The 18,578-nt window shown below is 39.9% G+C and overlaps 1 protein-coding gene across 1 annotated transcript in view; it reads right to left on the bottom strand.

Moving 5' to 3' along the window:
• Nucleotides 1-16,348, bottom strand: part of CEP295 (centrosomal protein 295) — a 43,537-nt gene extending 27,189 nt beyond the window's left edge. The window contains exons 1-10 of the mRNA XM_066544704.1: nt 16,301-16,348; nt 14,714-14,847; nt 13,795-13,995; nt 11,398-11,522; nt 10,533-10,626; nt 5,701-5,814; nt 4,713-4,853; nt 3,494-3,677; nt 1,522-1,689; nt 429-653 (exon numbers count right to left, since the gene is read on the bottom strand). Of these exons, the coding sequence (XP_066400801.1) occupies nt 429-653; nt 1,522-1,689; nt 3,494-3,677; nt 4,713-4,853; nt 5,701-5,814; nt 10,533-10,626; nt 11,398-11,522; nt 13,795-13,995; nt 14,714-14,821 (1,360 nt within the window). The 5' untranslated portion in view covers nt 14,822-14,847; nt 16,301-16,348. The remainder of the gene's footprint in view (nt 1-428; nt 654-1,521; nt 1,690-3,493; nt 3,678-4,712; nt 4,854-5,700; nt 5,815-10,532; nt 10,627-11,397; nt 11,523-13,794; nt 13,996-14,713; nt 14,848-16,300) is intronic.
• Between the last annotated feature and the right edge of the window lie 2,230 nt (nt 16,349-18,578).

Genomic DNA, 18,578 nt, shown 5'->3' with positions numbered 1-18,578 from the left:
TGCTTGTCTTCGGCATTTATAGCTGTCAATCTCCAAAGAAAGCAGCTTTGCAGTTCAACAGGTACAGAACTTCAATGCTGACTCCTGCACTGAGAATTCTATCCCTGGAGGCAAACACCTATTAAAGTACAGCAATACCAAATGTGACAATTTGAGTGAGATTTAAAAGAGAGAAAGGTATTTTGGACATCTGTTCTCTTCAAGATCTTAATGGACAAGTTGGACATAAGAGCAAAAAATCTTCCTATTTGTGGTTTCAACAAATCCACAGTGCCTTGTAGGCACAGACAGGAAACTGTACTTTCATTCAATGTGACAAAACATTTAACACTGAAAGTTCATTAAACAATTTTGTCACAGTCACTGTCACAGTCCCCCCATAAAAGTCTTTTTGCTCCTACACAACAAACTTTGCTGCAAGTATGTACCTTTGGCTTCACACACTGTATTTTTCTGCTGCTCCTTTTTAAGTTCTAAATCACATAATGGTCTCCTTTCACTAGCAATTGTGCCTGATTCAATAGTTTCAAATTCACTTTGACTCTCTTTCTCACTTTTTGATGTCCACTCATCTTTTTGGCTTCTAATTTTGTTCAACAACTTCTTTAAGGCAAGTTTTGATCGAGGTTGGCAAGTTTTTCCTTCTTCATGCCCTATAAAGAATAGAAACTGTTAAGAGTTTTGGGTAACGAATATCTTCATATCATAAAAAACACTCTTTTTTTTATTGCTTACAGAGTTGGACAAATAGCTTAGGTGTATTTTTAAAATCTTAGCAAAATTTTCTCTTACCTGCAAGAGAAAAAGCAGTAACTTGTCTCTGCAAGCTATGAAAGAAGGACTAATCTGGATGCAGTATTTTATAGTCAATCTGTAGCAGAAATATGCAGTACCATCCCCACACCTGCCCTCTGCTTTCTATCAGCACTGGCAACACAATGCACCGCAGACCAAACACCAGACTGTGCCCCCCAAAGGATGCAGAAGTGCTTGGCCAAGCAGCAAAGCTCATGGAGACTTCTGGCTCACATCACACGACCCTGGACATGCCACAGGCAAACAGGACACACTCGTGCATCCATTCCAGCCTACTCACAATATGCAGCAGCTCAACCACAAACCTGAACATAAAAGACATGCAATAAGCAGACTATAAAGCTTCAGCTTTGAAATCTCTCGAAATCTGAAGTTCACACATCAGCATCAATCGATAATTTATACTAAGTACACAGGAATAATTATGGCTACTAACAGTATAGTTCTTACAACTGAAAATTATTCTCAGCATACTAATGAACTGAAGCATGTCAGAAAAAGAAGTCACATTTTCATTTTTAAATTCATAATCATTAGGGTATTATCCTCTATGCTAAACAGAAACCAAATTATACTGAATTATTGTATGCACACTAAGAAGTTACTTAAGGCATTTTATTTATTACTAAAATTTATTTTATAGACCAATCTTTTCTAATATAAAATGAAAAGGTTTAATTTAAATATGCAGTTTAGAAGTTTTACTTTCTGGCTCATTAGGGACCTCCTCTTCTATCACATGTCCTGACTCTTGCTGAGTATCACAAGCAGATTCATGCTCCAAGGAGATATCAAGATCATTATCTTGAGCTCTTTCAGAAGGGGCTGGCAAAGGTTGTGGCTCAAACTGCAGAATCAGGTCTCCTTTCATGTCTAATTAAAAGAGCACAATGAAATAAAATGACCATTTGGAATACAAATCTAACAACACTGCAAGACTACACTCACACATAAATCCCCAGGAAATTCAAATATCAATAGGTCATTTCACAACAGATTTAATCCAGCTTTTTTTTCCCCCCAAAACACAAGATTCAAAACTGTTTAGATCAACAGCCATCTATTCATTCAGAACCTCCGCAGCAGTTTCCACTAGAATATGCTATGTTTTTCAAAATGAAAGTTGATGGGATGGAAAGGCCCAGCTTTACACCAAAAGCAGCTCACAAGAAAAATTACGCATGGTCTCAATAACTTCACTGGGGAAAAGACACACCCTGACCTGGCTGTTCACAAGGCTGCCACAGAAGTGATCACACAGTCCAGGTGTGAAATCCCAGAGGACTGCACAACAGGAATTCCCCTATGATCACCTTACTGACTGAGAGGGTTACTGCCTACAAGGGATGTGGGACACTGGAGAAGATCACCTTGAAATTTTATGCTTGTTACATGTACTTAGGGGAGGAACCCAAGGCAGGGAAAGGATCAAGTTAGTCAGGGGCAGAACAACTATGAGATAAAAGTGTAAAAATAGTGAGGTAAAATGAGACAGTCAGTCCACTTGTCTGGCCATGCACTGTACCTGACAGTCTATTCTGTTCTCTCACTAATTTCCACTTGTAGCTGTGAGGAACACTGTATTTTGTATGCATGTGTGTAGAAAGATATGTAAGGGCCAGCAACTGAAACAGGGACCAGAAGTCACAGGTGCACCTGAGTCTAGAGCATTGCTAACTGCAGAGGCCATAATGAGTGCATTTAGGTGGCTATGAGTATCAGCATGCAGTGGCTAGCAAATCACAAGCCAGACTAGCTAGCAAGAATGGTAAGAGGCTTAGGAGTTACACATCAGGCAGCTGTAAGACTGGGCTGGGTACTGCAGAGGCCAGGGAACCTACAAGCTATCTAGTAGAGGGATCAGGAGATCCAAGCATTCAAGCCAGCTATAGAGGACAGAAAAGGATCCTAAGAAACCTGCCAGCACATGTGTGCGCATGTCCAAGACTGCAAGAGGATCCAGGGTCAGCTACTGGGTAGGCTGAGTATATAAGCTCAGTTCCCACAGGAATCCATAGGATGCGCATGTCTGTGCATACGTTCACATGCCCAGCTGGGTCTGTGCAGTAACAGCTGGAGTGGAGCAGCAGATCTTGGGGGCTCACATGCCCAGCAGCCAGAACTGGGAAGACTAAGGATCAAGGGCCAGCTGCCAGGTAAGAGCAAGTGTCTAAAACTATTCACCAAGTGAGCCACAGCACATACTTGAGCACATGTGCATTTGAGTCCATACATGAGTATGAGAGGTAACTCTAAGGCTCCAGCATGAATCACTTGACACTAGACTGGATGTATAAGACCTGAGGAGGATCTGTAGTGTAGCAGATAGACACCTGGGATACAGGGGACAACTCCTGGATAGACTGAGTGTCTAAGACCAACTGCTGGAGGGATCTATACCATATTAAAGACACATATCCCACAAAAGGCCTTCATGTTGATCAGAGCAGTAAACAGAAGGAGGCCATTTGTGCTGTTTGTACTTATTGTGAGTGCTGTGTTCCTCCTGCTGGCCTGCACAGCCAGCTGTATGGATGTGCCCTGGCAGGCTGTCTGTGTGCGTGCCAACTATGAATACACACACAGTCTCGTAACCAGCCGCATCTGGGAAGAGGCAGCTGCAGCAGCCTCTTCTTTACTGAGTACCAAGTTCAGCAACCTCCAATAAAGAACTTACTCTTGTCTTCACTGCACATTTCTTCAAATGCAGACTCCAGTTCTCTCTGCCATTCTTCTTTTATTTCCATGCGTTTGCATGGTGGCACTGAAAGCTGAGGTGGCATCTGTGCAACAACCTGTCTCCTGCGCATCCGATCCTGAGCATGCATTTGCTCCAGTTCTTCCAGGAATCTTTCCCTGTCCTTCAAGAATAAAGAAGGGATAACATAAACCTTCAGTGTTCACATTCAGACAGCCACATATCAAGACTGATAGAAAATGCATCCATTTGGTTACCATGACGTTTGATTAATGTTCAAACTTAATGTTATTCTAGGGAGAAAGTGCTTCCTCAGGAGAAGACTGTATCAGCCCTTTGGACACAGGAGTCATCAATACTACCTACAAGATCTGATGTTAAATAAAAGATCAGACTCCACACCTGCAGGCCAACTTCCCTCAAGATAATAAAACTTCCTGGTTTATAAGGTAAATAAGTATTTCTTTTGCCAAGTGACTTTTGCTAGTATATAATTCAGCAGTTGCTACTTTTGAAGATGCAAACTAAATACTCTTTGGCACACTGAGTATATATGAGAGCTATTTTAAAAAAAAAGTTTGTTTGGATTTTTTTTCTGTTAATTTCAGGAGCACCAGAAATATTTCCAGAAATCCCCATTTTAGTTTGGTTACTCATTCAGGGCCAATCATATGCCAGCTGATAAAAAGCAAGCTTTTCTTTTTCTAGCCAACAAAAATACATGTGAAGCTATCAGACCACAAAAATTTTTGAGTGTAGATCTCAGTACAAAGACTTTTATCAGTACTTTAATTTTTATTTCTTAAAGGAAACTATTTCACCATTTCCAGACTTGCACACTAACAGAGCATCAGTCTTTAAGTAAAAATAAAGTAAAATAAAACTTGTTACCTCCTCAGCAATAATTTTTTCCCCTGAAGCACCAAATCACCAACTCCAACTAAAGCTAATGTGGAAAAGCAGAACGCATTACCTATTAAAAAAGTTTTGCTTGACTATTACCTATTGGTTAATAGCTGGTCAAAATAAGCAAACAGATTTTGACTTTTTTTTTTTTTTTTGCAAAGACATTCTGCAAACTTTATTTAGTCCATGAATTTCCCTCCTCTAAGTGTAATTCCTTTATTAATCACTTACCTACAACTTACTTAACAGTGGTAGTTCTGACATTAAAAACAGGCATAACTGCTTTGCCTACCTTGGCCAACTGGATCTTCTTCAAGGCATGACTTCCCCTAATATGTGCCTTTTCAAGCTGCTTTTTTCTTTCCCTTTCTGCCTCCCTGTGTAGTTCCTCCAAACGTCTCCCTTCTTCTTCAGCAGCTAAATGAGCATCTGGCTGGCAATCAATCAGTAGTTTAGTCCACAAAGTATTGTGATAGTTTAAAGCATACATAACAATAAATAAATGAATAATTCTGCAGCAAAAGCACTTAAAAAAGCAAGCAGGACAAAAATAATTTTTTACCTTTGAAAAAAAATTTCATTGTTACATATTTTGTAAGTTTAGGTGACAAAGTGTTCCAGTTTCAAGCTGTACTGGAGATAATAATTTGTATTATTTGTTATCACAGAGTGGTTATTTTTTCTACAATACATGGTAAAATGAATGATATGGTCAAAATTACAGATTGGGAACTTCTATCCTCATGATTTTGTTTTAAACAAGGGGGAAAATATCTCTGATATATCTTCCATCTCACTTGGGAAACCAGAAACAATCTGCAACTTTCAAGGAAGAAAAATCTTACTAACATAAAAATATACTTAGGAAAAAAAAAAGTAATTCCAAATAAGCAAGCCAAATGCAAGGCAAGTCTGGGAGTACATTGCTAAAAAGAGGGGAAGAGAGAAAAGCAGGGCAACTGCAGCTATCAATTCAGCACGAGCCACAAGTTTTCCAGTTTGGATGCTTGAACGTTATACCAGTCTTGTGATCTCACCTTCCAGTAAAAGCCTGTTCACAAGGGACTGCCAGGTGTGATCCCCTAAATGACTGAGCACGTAACAGGCCTTACAAGGATGCCCATCTGAGATTCTCTTTAGTAAGTAGTGTAAGCTGCTTTATACAAGTTCATATCTTTTAAACAGCTTCTAGAAAATCCATCAGCTGATATCCAGACAATGAATTCAATGTAAAGAAACACACATGTAAGACTGTAGCACAAACAGTTGGAGTTAATCACCTGCTCTCCGTCCACTTCTCTGTCCACCAAAGCTTCAGCAATATGGTAACGTGTAACAGAAAAGTTGCCAGCACCACAGGGCTTCATGGCCAGGATCTTTTTCACTTCAAAACTCTAGGAAGAAAAGTACAACTACAGCTGTATCACAGAACAGTTTCTCCATCCCAGCAACTAAACAGAAGTGATCTGTATAGCTAAATTATTATTAAAAGAAACCCACCCCACCAAGTTCTGTCCTGAAAATAGTGTTTAAAACCTTATATACATGTAATAATTAATAAACCACATCAGCACAAGACAGATCTAGAGGGCTTTAATAATGGAGAGCATCTTGGGCAAACCCCTGCACAGAAATTGATGCTCATCAGTGTCATGTTTCAAAAGCACTAATTTAAAAGCACTTGAGTTTAATGCATTTATACAAATCCCACTTACAACAGCTGTCACATTCACCTCAGAGCAGGGCAGCCACACACCCACAAAATAATTATACCCAACAGCAAAGCAACACTTGTCATTTACAGACTTGCTTTAGGAAACTCAGAGCCATTATGTCCAATTTTAGTTGACCAGAGAAAAGAGCATTTTCTGTAACTTCACTGAAAAGTGTCTATTCATAGAATGCTAAGTTGCTGTGGGGTTTTTTCAACTCTTTTATGGAAATTTGAACAATAAGGCACCAGACCCTCCCTCTTCTTTGGCTTAGCCTCATGTTCTCACTAGCAAAGTACCAGGTTAGGTTACTCAATATCCTGTAGGACCCCTCTTTGTACTTAACATCTCCTCTACTAATTTTCTCTCAGCTTCCTCTTCCCTCAACCTTCTCCTAAAAGGTGTTCTTATCCACATTAACTAAACTGGAAAGACTCATAGCTTGAGTGCTCTAAAACTAACATGGCAATAGAGAAATGCACACACACAAAGAACAGCATTAAGTCTCAGGAATACCTTAAACTTATATCTGCATAAAATAAGGCATACAAAATTTCAGGAATGACCATTACTTTTTTACAAAGACTGTAGAAAGTCTTTAAATGAAAATAGAAGAATTATAGAATCATTTATATCAGAAAAAACCTTCAAGTCCAGCCATTAACTCAGCACTGCCATGTCCAAATCATGTTCCTGAGTGCCCCAACTCACATTCTTTAGATATCTCCAGGAATGGCAACTCCACCACTCCGCCAAGCAGTCAGTTCCAGTGCTTGACAAGGCAGTGAAGAATTTTTTCCTAATATCCAGTCTAAACTTCCCCTGGTGCAACTTGAGGCTATTCCCTCCTGTCCTATGACTTGTTACCTGGGTGAAGAGACCAACCCTCACCTGGTTACAATCTCCTTTCAGGCACTTGTGGAGAGTCACAAGGCTCCCCCTGATCCTCCTTTTCTCCAGGCTAAACACCCCCAGCTCCCTCAACCACTCCTCATCAGACTTGTGCTCCAGACCCTTCCCCAGCTCCATTGCCCTTCCCTGGACACACTCCAGCACCTCAATGTCTTTCTTGTCATAAGGGACCCAAAACCAGTAAAACTACTTTCAGCCTTACCAACAGAACTTCAGTAACTTATTTTATGGTCCTTAAAAAATATGCTGAATTTCTTAATCAATAAAAATCATAGTAATTGTAACAGATCAACATTTGCAGATAATGATTATAGCTATAAAAACAGACAAATCCCAGACCTAAGCCTCATTAGCCAGATTACCAGTGCTTGCCCTGTACTGGGTTAATTTCAGAATGTACAATTAAACATATCTTCTGAATTATTTAAAAAAAATTAAATTAACAAACCAATAACAAATAATTATTAATTATATGTAATCAATCAAACCTCCAAAATTTTATTCAAAAGCTGAGAAGATGTGAGAATTATGTTGGAGGCTGCAATTTTTCAATTAGCATCAAAAGCAATTTAGGCTGAAAAAAATACCACACTTCTATCATGGTTTTCTAACTCCTCCTGCTTTTTTTTTTTCCTTCCATCAAAAAGCAAATAATTCTATACTAAAATCAGGCAAAACTGGAGCAGCAAGGTATCACAAAATGGGACAAAAATCCCAACAAAAACTCATGACCCCAGCTCTACAAATGCTATGAATACTCAAGCAGAGTATAGTAATTCTTTTTAGGTTTTGTTTCCATTCCATAAAAATCCAATAGATCATGTAAGAAAAAGTACATTTCCAAGAACTCTGCAACATTTTTCAATAAAATAGTCTTTACAGTTTAACTTCAATTAAGTAACTTTTCGTTTGGTCTAACTAAATATGGCCTCAACTTCTAAAATCTGTAATTCTGAGAACCAAAATGGGCTATGACATCAGAGAAAAAAATACTTCTTTTCTAACTGGGTAAAATCACAATAATAGGAGTATTTTTAGAGAATGTTTCATAAATTCCAAGTAATCATGCCATGAACAATAATGCCCTAGAGCTCCTTTTGGTGAAATTACAGTCAATTGTTACTTCGACAGAGCATCAGATTATGATTACAGTTGCATTTAATAAGCTCCTTAGGCAAACATTTGAAAAAACAAGCAGACTTACTCAGATGACCCTGTAATTTGCTGTAATTCACAGGATTTAAAGTTAAACAATTTAAATTCAGCGCCTTTTGAGTAACACGCTTGCAAGACAAAGCCCTAGATTTACCTTCCCCCAGATGATAGTCAATCTTTTGTTTTCCCTCTCTTGAACCAGAAACAGGAATAAAAATCTCTACATCTTTCAATTACTTCACATTTTCCCCCATGAAGTACATGGCACCCAACAACTCTTTGAAGAAAATAACTTTATTCTTAGCCCTCTGCCCTCCCAGTCATAGGTCTACAACAAAAGGACTAAAATCTACACAGATCAAATCTACACAGACTAAAATCTACACAGATATGAAAACTAGAAAAAGTCTTACAATCAGATAATCTTTAAATGGAACAAACTGACAGGCTGTGCTATACTGAAATACTGATATACAGAGCAATCTCTTTTCCTCAACCAAAACTCAACATGTCTGCAAAATTACTTATTCAATCTGCCATTATCACAACATGAACTTCATAACAGAAACAAAATCCACATACTGTAGAAAATCCAGATGTTTGGAAACTCCACTAAAACAACTTACAAATCACATTTGTTGAAAAGGTGGGTAAAGGACATTTGCTAATGGACGGAAATGCATTAATTTTTGGAAAGAAACAATACTTAAATAGAGAACTGACCCAGACATAACATCCAACACAATTGAATCTGTTTCACCAGAACCTGGAGAAACCTGAAACAAAGCTTTCTTGCTTTCCCTGGTGACAAAACACTAAAGAATAAGGAGAAAATTCTGTGTTTATAAAATGGGAAGGAAGATGCATTATTGATGTTCCTGGATAAAAGTATTAAATAAAGGCATTACATATTAAGTACTGTGTCATTTTAGCTGTTAGGGAGGTTAACTGCAGTGACTATCTACGGGGAAGGGTTAAATAAAATGTGACATAAAACCCACTCTAAACTGCAAAAGTTACTACAAAGCAAAGCCACAGCATCTCACTGCTTTCCCAGCAATGCCAAACTGAGCAACAGAAGCACCTGAAACCCAGGAAATAAAGAGTAAACTTTGGACTGATAGAGACTTCACCTGCTCTACACCAGACACACCAGGAACACACCCTGTGGCACAACATAGATGGCAAAAGCAGAGTGAAAGGGTGTGTGAATTTACCTGAACTGTACCAAACAGGACCTTATTCCAGATGTACTAAATTTCAATACAGCATACACTTCACCAGAAACAACCCCAAACTTGACCACTCCCTTACAACCCTTGTTTTAATCTTCACTCATATCCAGCTTATACAAGATGAAAACCTTTGGGCAACCAACGAAAAGATCTAGAGAGAAACTTGTACAAATGAAAGGCCATGGGTATTCCTTCTAATCATTCTTAAAACTGGGAGGGTCAAACCTTACTCAGTTTTTCCAGATACAACACCAAACCCTTATCTATCCTGCACTCTAACCTGTACATAATGTGCTGGGATGTAGCTGGGAAAAGTTTTGAAAGCTTCACGGCTCTGAGAGGGGCTAGTATACCTCAACCCTTTATTTTATTGTCAGTAGTTTGAATATCCCTGAACCCAAAGGTCTAAAAGGGTACAACACCCCAAGAGGCAATTTAAACTCTGCATTCATGAAGTTCTGTTAGTTAACTACAAAGTAAAAATGCATGTAGTGTTCTTTCTGCAGTTTAGAGCTGCAATCCTACAGGAAATTCTACATGTATGCACCAGCTCTATGAAACCAAAGCAGCGTGAATGGGGTACAAAGGCACACCTCAAAAGGCTGCAGCCTCCCAACAGACTTGGGTGATGGTTTCCTATGAAAATTAAAGAACTCCCTCTTTATTTAGTACTCCCTACAAGAAAAAGAAATTGAAGGGAGAAGAAAACCCCAACAAAGCTGCCCCACAGCTAAAAAGACAGAATTATTACAGAACTAAACAAACTGCTAACTGCATCAGTATGACAGCAGGCTGAGGAGGCATGTAATGTACATGCTGAGAGATCGTTGTAAAGTCTCATATCACTGGGGCTACTAAATGAAAATGAGATATGATGAAAGTTTAAACAGACAGATTACAAAACTAAGTCTGATTACAAGAAATAAAATTCACATATAACAAGAGATCAATAAAGTACCCAAGCTTAGTAGCAAGAAATCTGCTAATATCTAATTAAATCATTCTTTTGGTTTTTGCTGAGGCACTCTCCTTATATATGCAAATACTTATATATGGTACCCCTGAAATTGTGATCATTGTTGTTTTACAGATACATACCTCAAAAGGACGAGGTGGAGGAGGTGGCAGGCTAGCAACTTTGGCTGCTCTTTGTCTTTCCACTTCCAGAGCCCGTTTACGTGCATCTGCTCGTCTACGTGCAGACAGAAACAAAACAAACCACAAAAGAGGAGACAGAAAATTATTCAAGCAACAGCGACAGAACAGTGCAAAATAAAAGGTAAACCTGAAATCAGATTCCTAAGTACTTGCATTGAATGGTTGGGCCATAGGCATGAGGAAGCATATTAAAAAGACAACAGAACTTGCGCTGGAAGTTCTGCATTAAAAATTACCTTCTTCAAGTTATGCAAAAACATTCATATATACAAGCATCCCAAAAGCAATGCAAAATCTCTGCTTTTGACCTAAGTTTCCAGAAAGCACTGTGCACTTCAACACACTTTAATTGCTTGAGTGTAGAGATAGTTAACTACTTAATTTACAGGTCTTAGCTCTACTCAAGTACAACCATGCCCAAGAGGACACAGACCATATTCCATACCAGCTCAAGTTTGGTCCAATCTGCTTACAAAAAAAACCTAAGAAGGAAGACCATGACAAACGCACTCGGTCTTTTTTCCAGGTGGTTAACTCTCCATCAGGAACTGGCCTGACAATACTTCACTTCATATGTCACTCCTGGAGAATCTATAAGGCCAGCTTGAATATCTGACATTCTTGTCTTGGTTTTAAAGATACAGTTTTTATCAAAAGCCACAAGCTTTGTCCACGAGCATTAATCCTCTAACCCATAACATTTCAAGACTGAAAAAGCTCCAATCAAGAAGCATCAACATTTTTGCCTTTTGCCTTGTGACACCGTAAAGTTCATTCTTAATAAAACAAAATAACTATTACGTACCTGGCTTGCTCACGAAGTAATTTTTCTTTTTGGTGCTTCTGCTCTATCAGAGCTTTTCTATGTCTCGTCTCTGCTCTTTGTTTCCTTTCTTCTGCTTGCTTTGCCAGAGCTTCTAAGTCAGGTTCCTTAACATTAAAATATTGTCATCACTTAATACAGAATTTTACTCACATCTCATACTATTAGTATGATATTTCAAATTAGATACTGCTGGTGAGAAACACAACCTCAAAACTACCTTCTACTGTATTAAGCTTAAAATACTCTAATAACTTTTACTTCTCTGCCATCTTTATTTTCTTCTTCTCCGCCAACAACAGCAGTGAACCTGCCACATCCCTCAGCCAATTTAACCAAATATTGATGTAGAAATCCTAGCTTCTTCTAGATCAGTTTGATGAAAAAGATAATTAAACACAGTTATTTAAACAGCCTGTAGCAAATGCAGACTAAACTATGCAGAAAAAGTGTGTACTACCCTTCAGTCATCAACAGAGACATTTATTATTTCTCTGTTCCTATAACACTAGTTCCAGATTTTTTTGCTAACTCACCTATCCTAGCATTGGAAAGGACTTTTTATAAAGAAAAGACATGGATAAATGGAAAAGCATAATCCTATTTTACTTGGATTTAAAGATCCTGACTAATGCAGGAAGTAAGCTACTTCACAAAATCCACGTAAGAAGTCTGACTGATTTCTGTAAACCTAATTCAGAGTCAAACCGATAGAAAAATTCTACCCAGCAATCTCAATGATCTCTCAAGCAGAGCCTACACAAGTTACAGGATTTTAAAGAAAGTGAAACCAGTTCATAGGTGCAGAATTAAAAAGTGACACCCATTTGCAATCCGGCAAAGGCCTCTGAAGCCCTTACCAAGGCTTTCCATGTCACTGGAGCACTGAAGGGAAAAAAAATGTTAAGTGGATTTTCTTAACTATAAAAAGATCTATGGTGGAGAAAAAATTACTGTATTACTGGTATAATTGAGATACTGAGTCATTATGTACAGTTTAGCCAAGTACAAACATACATGATCATACAAGCTAATACAATCAAAGTAACTTTAAAGTCTGCCCAGCAGACTTCACAGAAAAAGCCTTCACAGATAGTCCCTCTTGTCAAGGCCTATCTTTTGGGAAGATAGCTGCAAAAAAAGTACATAATTGTTGTATTGCACTAAATAGTTTATTTAGTAGTTGTTTTGCACTGGGTGATGGGAGGTTTGTACTGAGTATGGTATGTCATGTAGATTATTTCCCCTTTCTCATCACATGGTCTCTCCCCCATGCACCCCCTTGCTATACACCCGGGTGGTTTGGCCCCTGGGTACCCCTCCCCTCGCCCCTCCCCAACGTTATCCCATTGGCCGCGGTCCTCTTTCCCCGCCCCCATCCTCGGCTATAAAACTCCACTGCAGGCGTGGCTCTGCCTCATTTCTCCTTGGGTGGTTGCTGCACCAGCTGTGTCCTGTCCCAAGCCAGTAAACTGGACACTTGTCCCCATGTGGAGAAGAGTGCTTCTCGTCTTTGACTTTGTTCATGTAAGACCGTGTGGGCCAGGGTCCGAGCTAGCCGGATTGGACCCATACAACAGCCCCGGGATACACGGATTCTTTCACATAACCACTTCAAAAAAGTTTCCATGCTTAAAAAGTTGTCTATTTAGGTATCAGGACTTCAAAATAAGGAATGCCAAAGGAAAAACCAACCAAACAGCAATTTTGGTAATTCTAAAACATTGAAATTGGCTCTGACAACATATGCTGGTATTGGCTGGAATAGAAATTATTTTCTTCACAGTGGCTGGTATGAGGCTGTGCTTTGATTTGTGCTGAACACAGGGTTGATAATATATATTAATATATTAATAATGTTTTTGTTATTGCTGAGCAGTGCTCACACAGAGCCAAGGCCTTTTCTGCTCTTTGTGCTGCCACACTGGTGAGAGAGTGGGGGGTACATGGGAGACTGGGAGGAGGCACAGCCAGGACAGGTGATCCCAGCTGACCAAAGGGATATTGCAGACCATGTGGCATCATGCTCAGTACATAAAGGGGGGGGATGAAGGAGGAAAGGGGGGGATGTTTGGCGTGATGGTGTTTGTCTTCCTCAAGTAACCATTACCACCCATGATAGGTCCCTGCTGTCCTGGAGATGGCTGAACACCTGCCTGCTCATGGGAAGATGTGAATGAATTCCTCATTTTGCTTTGCTCCGTATGTGGCTTTTGCTTTCTCTATTGAACTGTCTATATCTCAACCCATGATTTTTCTGGCTTTCACCCTTCTGATTCTCTCCCAGATCCCACTGGTGAGGGAGTGAGGAAGCAGCTGCCTGGTGCTTGGCTGCTGGCTGGGGTGAAACCATGACACAATAGTACCAAGCTCACTTACGTTTTCCTTGGCCTGTCGGTGACCCTCCCCAATCGCTCTTAAGCTTGACAGATACAGTTCTTCCAGGGCTTTCATCTTCTCATCCTGTGCCTTCTGCCATTCAGCTCTCAGTGCCTCCTCTAACTGATGCAGCTGTTCTTCTCTCCTCTGCTTTACCTTCTGCCTTATCTGGTAGGAGATATACTTCTGCTGCTCTCTGACCTGTAGAAATAGCATTTATGTTTATCAGCAATTCAAGAAAAGCATAATAGTTTTTGCAGCAAGACTTCCCACAACAGTTTACCCTCCTTCCATCTCATCTACTACTCCATTCACAATCTGTCCAGAAAATACTTTCAAGTTGCTGTTATCTTTTTCCAAAGTTAATATCTAAAATAATACATTTAATCTTAATTAAACATTTTGGTAAAGTCCAAAAAATGACATACAAGTGACAAACCGCAAACACTACTTGGAATATCCTTCCCTCCAAAAATACAACACAATAATCTACAAAAGGCTCCTATTACAATTCAAGATTAAAATCAACAACTATACTGAAAACTTAGTAAACCTAGTTTATTATTTTCCACTTCGTATTTTAGGCTTTTTTTTTTTTTTTTTTTTTTTACGGAAAAGGTTGTCAAGCACTGGAACAAACTGCCCAGGGAAGTGGTTGAGTCACCACCCCTTGAAAAGGTCAAAGTTGTGGCACTTAAGGACATGATTTAGCAGTGGACTTGGCAGCACTGGATTAATAGCTGGACATGATGATCTCGAGGGTCTTTTCCAAAATAAAAAATTTCACCATTCTACAATACTATCACCTTGAAATTTAGCTTATTTGGAATTATTTGGAAATAATCTTTTCAGTTACTTTTTCTAAATTATTTGTTACATTATCAAATGAAATACAACACATGGAAAAATACAGGCATACCTGTTGTAACCTTAGTTTTCTTCTTCTTTCATACTCTTCTTTCAGAAACATGGCTTCTTCATTAGGACTAAGCCTCAATGTCCCAGCAGCTGCAAGTTTCCTCTTCATCTTTGAATAAGCTGAATAATCAACTTCTGTGAGAACAATGCAAAGAAAAAGAGAAATTGTGCATAAATTACACTGGCAAAACACCTATAAAGACAGGATACTGCCATAATCTTGTAACTCTATCATTAAGCTCTCAAATGTGAGAGCTACAACTGTTCAGGTCTGTCCCAGCTGAAGGCTGGAGTTTATCTCTGAAGTCTTTTCCAATCTTAATGACTCTTAACTGCAGGCAACAGCATTGGCTCTGTCTTTGTCACAGTCACAAAAGATAATGCTTTTGAACTTATTTGAGCTATGCACCAAACACTGCAACAGGATGACATTCACAATCTATTCCGTGGACGAGGCACCAACATTTGCAAAATGAAGGGTGAACACCATTCTGCTCCTGGGAAGATTTAAAAACAAACCCACCAACTACCGAAAAGCACACCCCACAGTAAAGTACGCTGGTCACTCAGGCGATTTGTACTGAAATACTCTCATAACCGTTGTAGAGAAGATGTAAGATACAACAGCAATTTTGTTGATGTTTTTGGCTGCACTCCAAGGTTTTCTGCCGTACAGACTCTGTAACTCCAGCAACAGCCTGCGTACCAAGCATTTCACTGGAAAGCTGAAACTCCTCACTAACGATTTTTTATTCAAGTTTTCCAAGGAGGAAAAATTTCAAATTATATTTCCCTCAAGATTTTACTGTGAAAGTCTAAAATTCCCCTGCCCCCAAATCAAGTAAGATTTTTACTGGATCTTTACAAACTTATTACCCTGAAAATATTAGCACAAAACAAGCAAACAAAGACTTTCAAAAGCCACTACCAACTCTAAAAAATCTAGAGAGCTATTCATATAGCACTAAAGAGTTTAACCAACACGATACAACAGGAAACAATTCTTTTCAGCATCATATATACTGATCTTAGTATATTTAGAGACCCGGTATCACAGAAAGAGTAGCAACAGTGTAAAGAAATCAGGTGAGGTGTAAAGCCGAAGATCCATGAGACATTTTCGGTAAAGGATTATTAAAGAATTATTTACATATAAAAGGATTATTTACAGCAGAAAGAGGGACAGTAGCATTCTGGATCCTGCCAGCCCTCCCTTAGTCACCCGATGAGCTATACAAGTTTATCACGGCACAAAGTTAAGTAGCAAATTACTACATTCTCTCTCTCACACGCACACTCCTAAAGAGAGGAAAAACGTTGAGGATGACCAATGCAAAGCCTGAGTCCAAAGGATAAGAGCAGAGGCAGAGATCGCGAACGCCGCGCTTGCCCGGGCTCAGCTGCAGCACAACGCGGGTGGTGCGGGCCGGAGAGGGCCCCTGGTCCGCCGGGCCGCTCCCGCCAGTCACCGGGAGACCTAGCTTGGGGCCGCACCTGGATGCGCCCGAACTGAGGGAGGAGAAAGTAAATCAGCCAGGAAGGGAAGGGGAAAGGGAGAAAAGAGCAGAGCCGCCCCCGGCACCCGCACCTTGTGGCGACACCGCCGCATGAGCCCTCCCGGTCGCTGAGGCGCCAACGGCCGCCGCCCCCGCCACGTGACCGCGCGCCCCCAACGAGCGGCCAATGGCGCATGCGCCACCGCCCGCCCGGCTGCTCTAGCCCCGCCCCCATCTCGCAGTGACCAATTGGGACTCGGGACGGCGGCGGGGGGCGCGCGCGCCCGATATAAAAGCGGCCCTGTGGGCGAAAAAAGGCGTTTGTTCCCTCAGGCACTTTTGGAAGTTCCTTCGTGGTGGTCAGCCTCTTCCTCGTCGCCTGTATAACTGCGGGCAGTGCCTTGCTCTCCTAACGCGGCAATCTCAGCGCGCACGTGGAGAAATAAACGCAGGGGAGGGGTTTGTCAGGGCGGCTCCCTCCCAAAACCGCCTCAGGAGCCCGCAGTCGGAGTTTCCAAGTGCTCGAGTGGGAGGTGCACTCGCTGGCAGAGCCTGAAATGCTGAGAGAGTGGAATAAAACTGAATCCTGCTAGTTCTGCCTCACTAGTGTTACTTCTGTGCAGCTTCCCTGTTCAGAACTCTTTTCGGTTGCACTGTGTCAGTACAAGGAGTATCAGAATTATAACCGGATTTGGCTTGGAAAGGGACCTCGAAGATCATTTATGTTATAAATGAGAAGCTTGACTAGGCCAATATTCAAGCAGCAATCAATTTATTAATTAATATGGTAAAGTATGAGCAATACAGCGCTGAGTACAGTGGGGGAAGTTTTCCCTCCAACTGCACACCGATAATTGATGGTTACAGGTATTTCTAGGGGTACTCATAAGCTTTCTCAGCAGTTCCTATTCCAAATTTTTAGTCATCAGCGATTTCTATTCCAAATTTTTATGTCACAATTCTATACACTACTGTGATTTAGTTTTTCTCAGGTTGTATCCCAGAAAAGGAGTATCCCAGGTGGTGGTGGTTCGGTTTCCAAAAGAAGGAAGAAGTCTCCCAGATGGTGAGGTCCAGTTTCCAGATGTGGGTCCACCTTTTGATTCCAAGGATAAATCTCATAACAGTGAGATTTATCCTATAAATCTCATAACAGTGATGCCCAGCTTCCCTTGGTCAAAACTATTAATCCTTGAGTTGATGTTCATCTTCCTTTCTCAAGCAGCATGTTTCGTTTTTATATATTCTAAAGCTATAGTTTCAAAGATCCTTGCTACAAACAATATTCTAAAATTATACTTCAAAAGGTTATTATTGCAAAACTCTTTAAGGCTTAACTACAAGAAGAAAGTTCCTCAAAAAACAACATCCTTAAAGCTTTAATTCAAATGCTCCTAAATCAACTTAAGACTTATAAAGGTTAATTGCAAACAAAGGATAGGTTCAAAGGCCTTCTTCCGTGCTTTACTTTTCTCAGTTATTATTAGAATTTGTCTTTATAACTCTCATGGTCGGTTTCCACACAATTCCATCCAATCCAAACCATTCTATAATTCTTCCTCATGCTTCAGCTTTCTTTCTAAAAGGAGCCATTTATCATGTGTGTAAGATTTGCAGCAGCTGAGATTTGAAAGTGGAGACATTAGATAACCTTGATTTATGAGGAATGTAAATTTTATTTGTATTGAGGGAAACAATTCTGCTACACATACAGATGAGGCAAGAGAGGCTGTGTTAATCTGTTTCTTTGCATGGAGCACATTTCAAGGGTCTGAGCTGCTGCTACAAAAATGAAAGAAATGTTTGTGACTTGGACCAGGCACAAAGGAGATAATCAGTTGTCTTGCAATGAAACTTCAGTGCAAAATACAGCTACTTTTTTGGCAATTTCTTATAGAAAAAGGAAAAAATATTTTATACTAGGAACTAAATGTCATAGTAACCCACCATATTCAGTCCCTACAGGACTGAAGCCAGGAGGGCTGAGATTACTCAGTAAAACTTAGTGGTTTGGTGCATGCAGATGCATGGCTGCACAGGAAATAGACTAAAAAAATACAGAATTGCAAGAGAAAAGATGTCAGCATAAGGAAAAGAGTTAACATAGCAGTTTAATGTGCTTTCTTCCCTGCCTTCTGCATTTCACTGCTCAACTACCTTCTTGTTCACAGACTTTTGCTTTCTGACAAGTGCCTGCAACTTGCTGCAAACTACTGACTGGAATAGCTGGCACCAAGTTAATACCTGATTGTACATTAGACACACAGTTGTTTCACAGTATGCATATTGAATAAATTAGACTTGAGAAGTGCACTTCCAAATGTGTTTTCTAGTCTCCTTATTGGATTTTTTTGTCCTTCAGCATTTTCA

This window comes from Molothrus aeneus, chromosome 2 (genome assembly GCF_037042795.1).
Source record: "Molothrus aeneus isolate 106 chromosome 2, BPBGC_Maene_1.0, whole genome shotgun sequence".
Classification (NCBI taxonomy): Eukaryota; Metazoa; Chordata; class Aves; order Passeriformes; family Icteridae; genus Molothrus; species Molothrus aeneus.
This window is presented reverse-complemented; position numbering and strand designations above follow the sequence as displayed.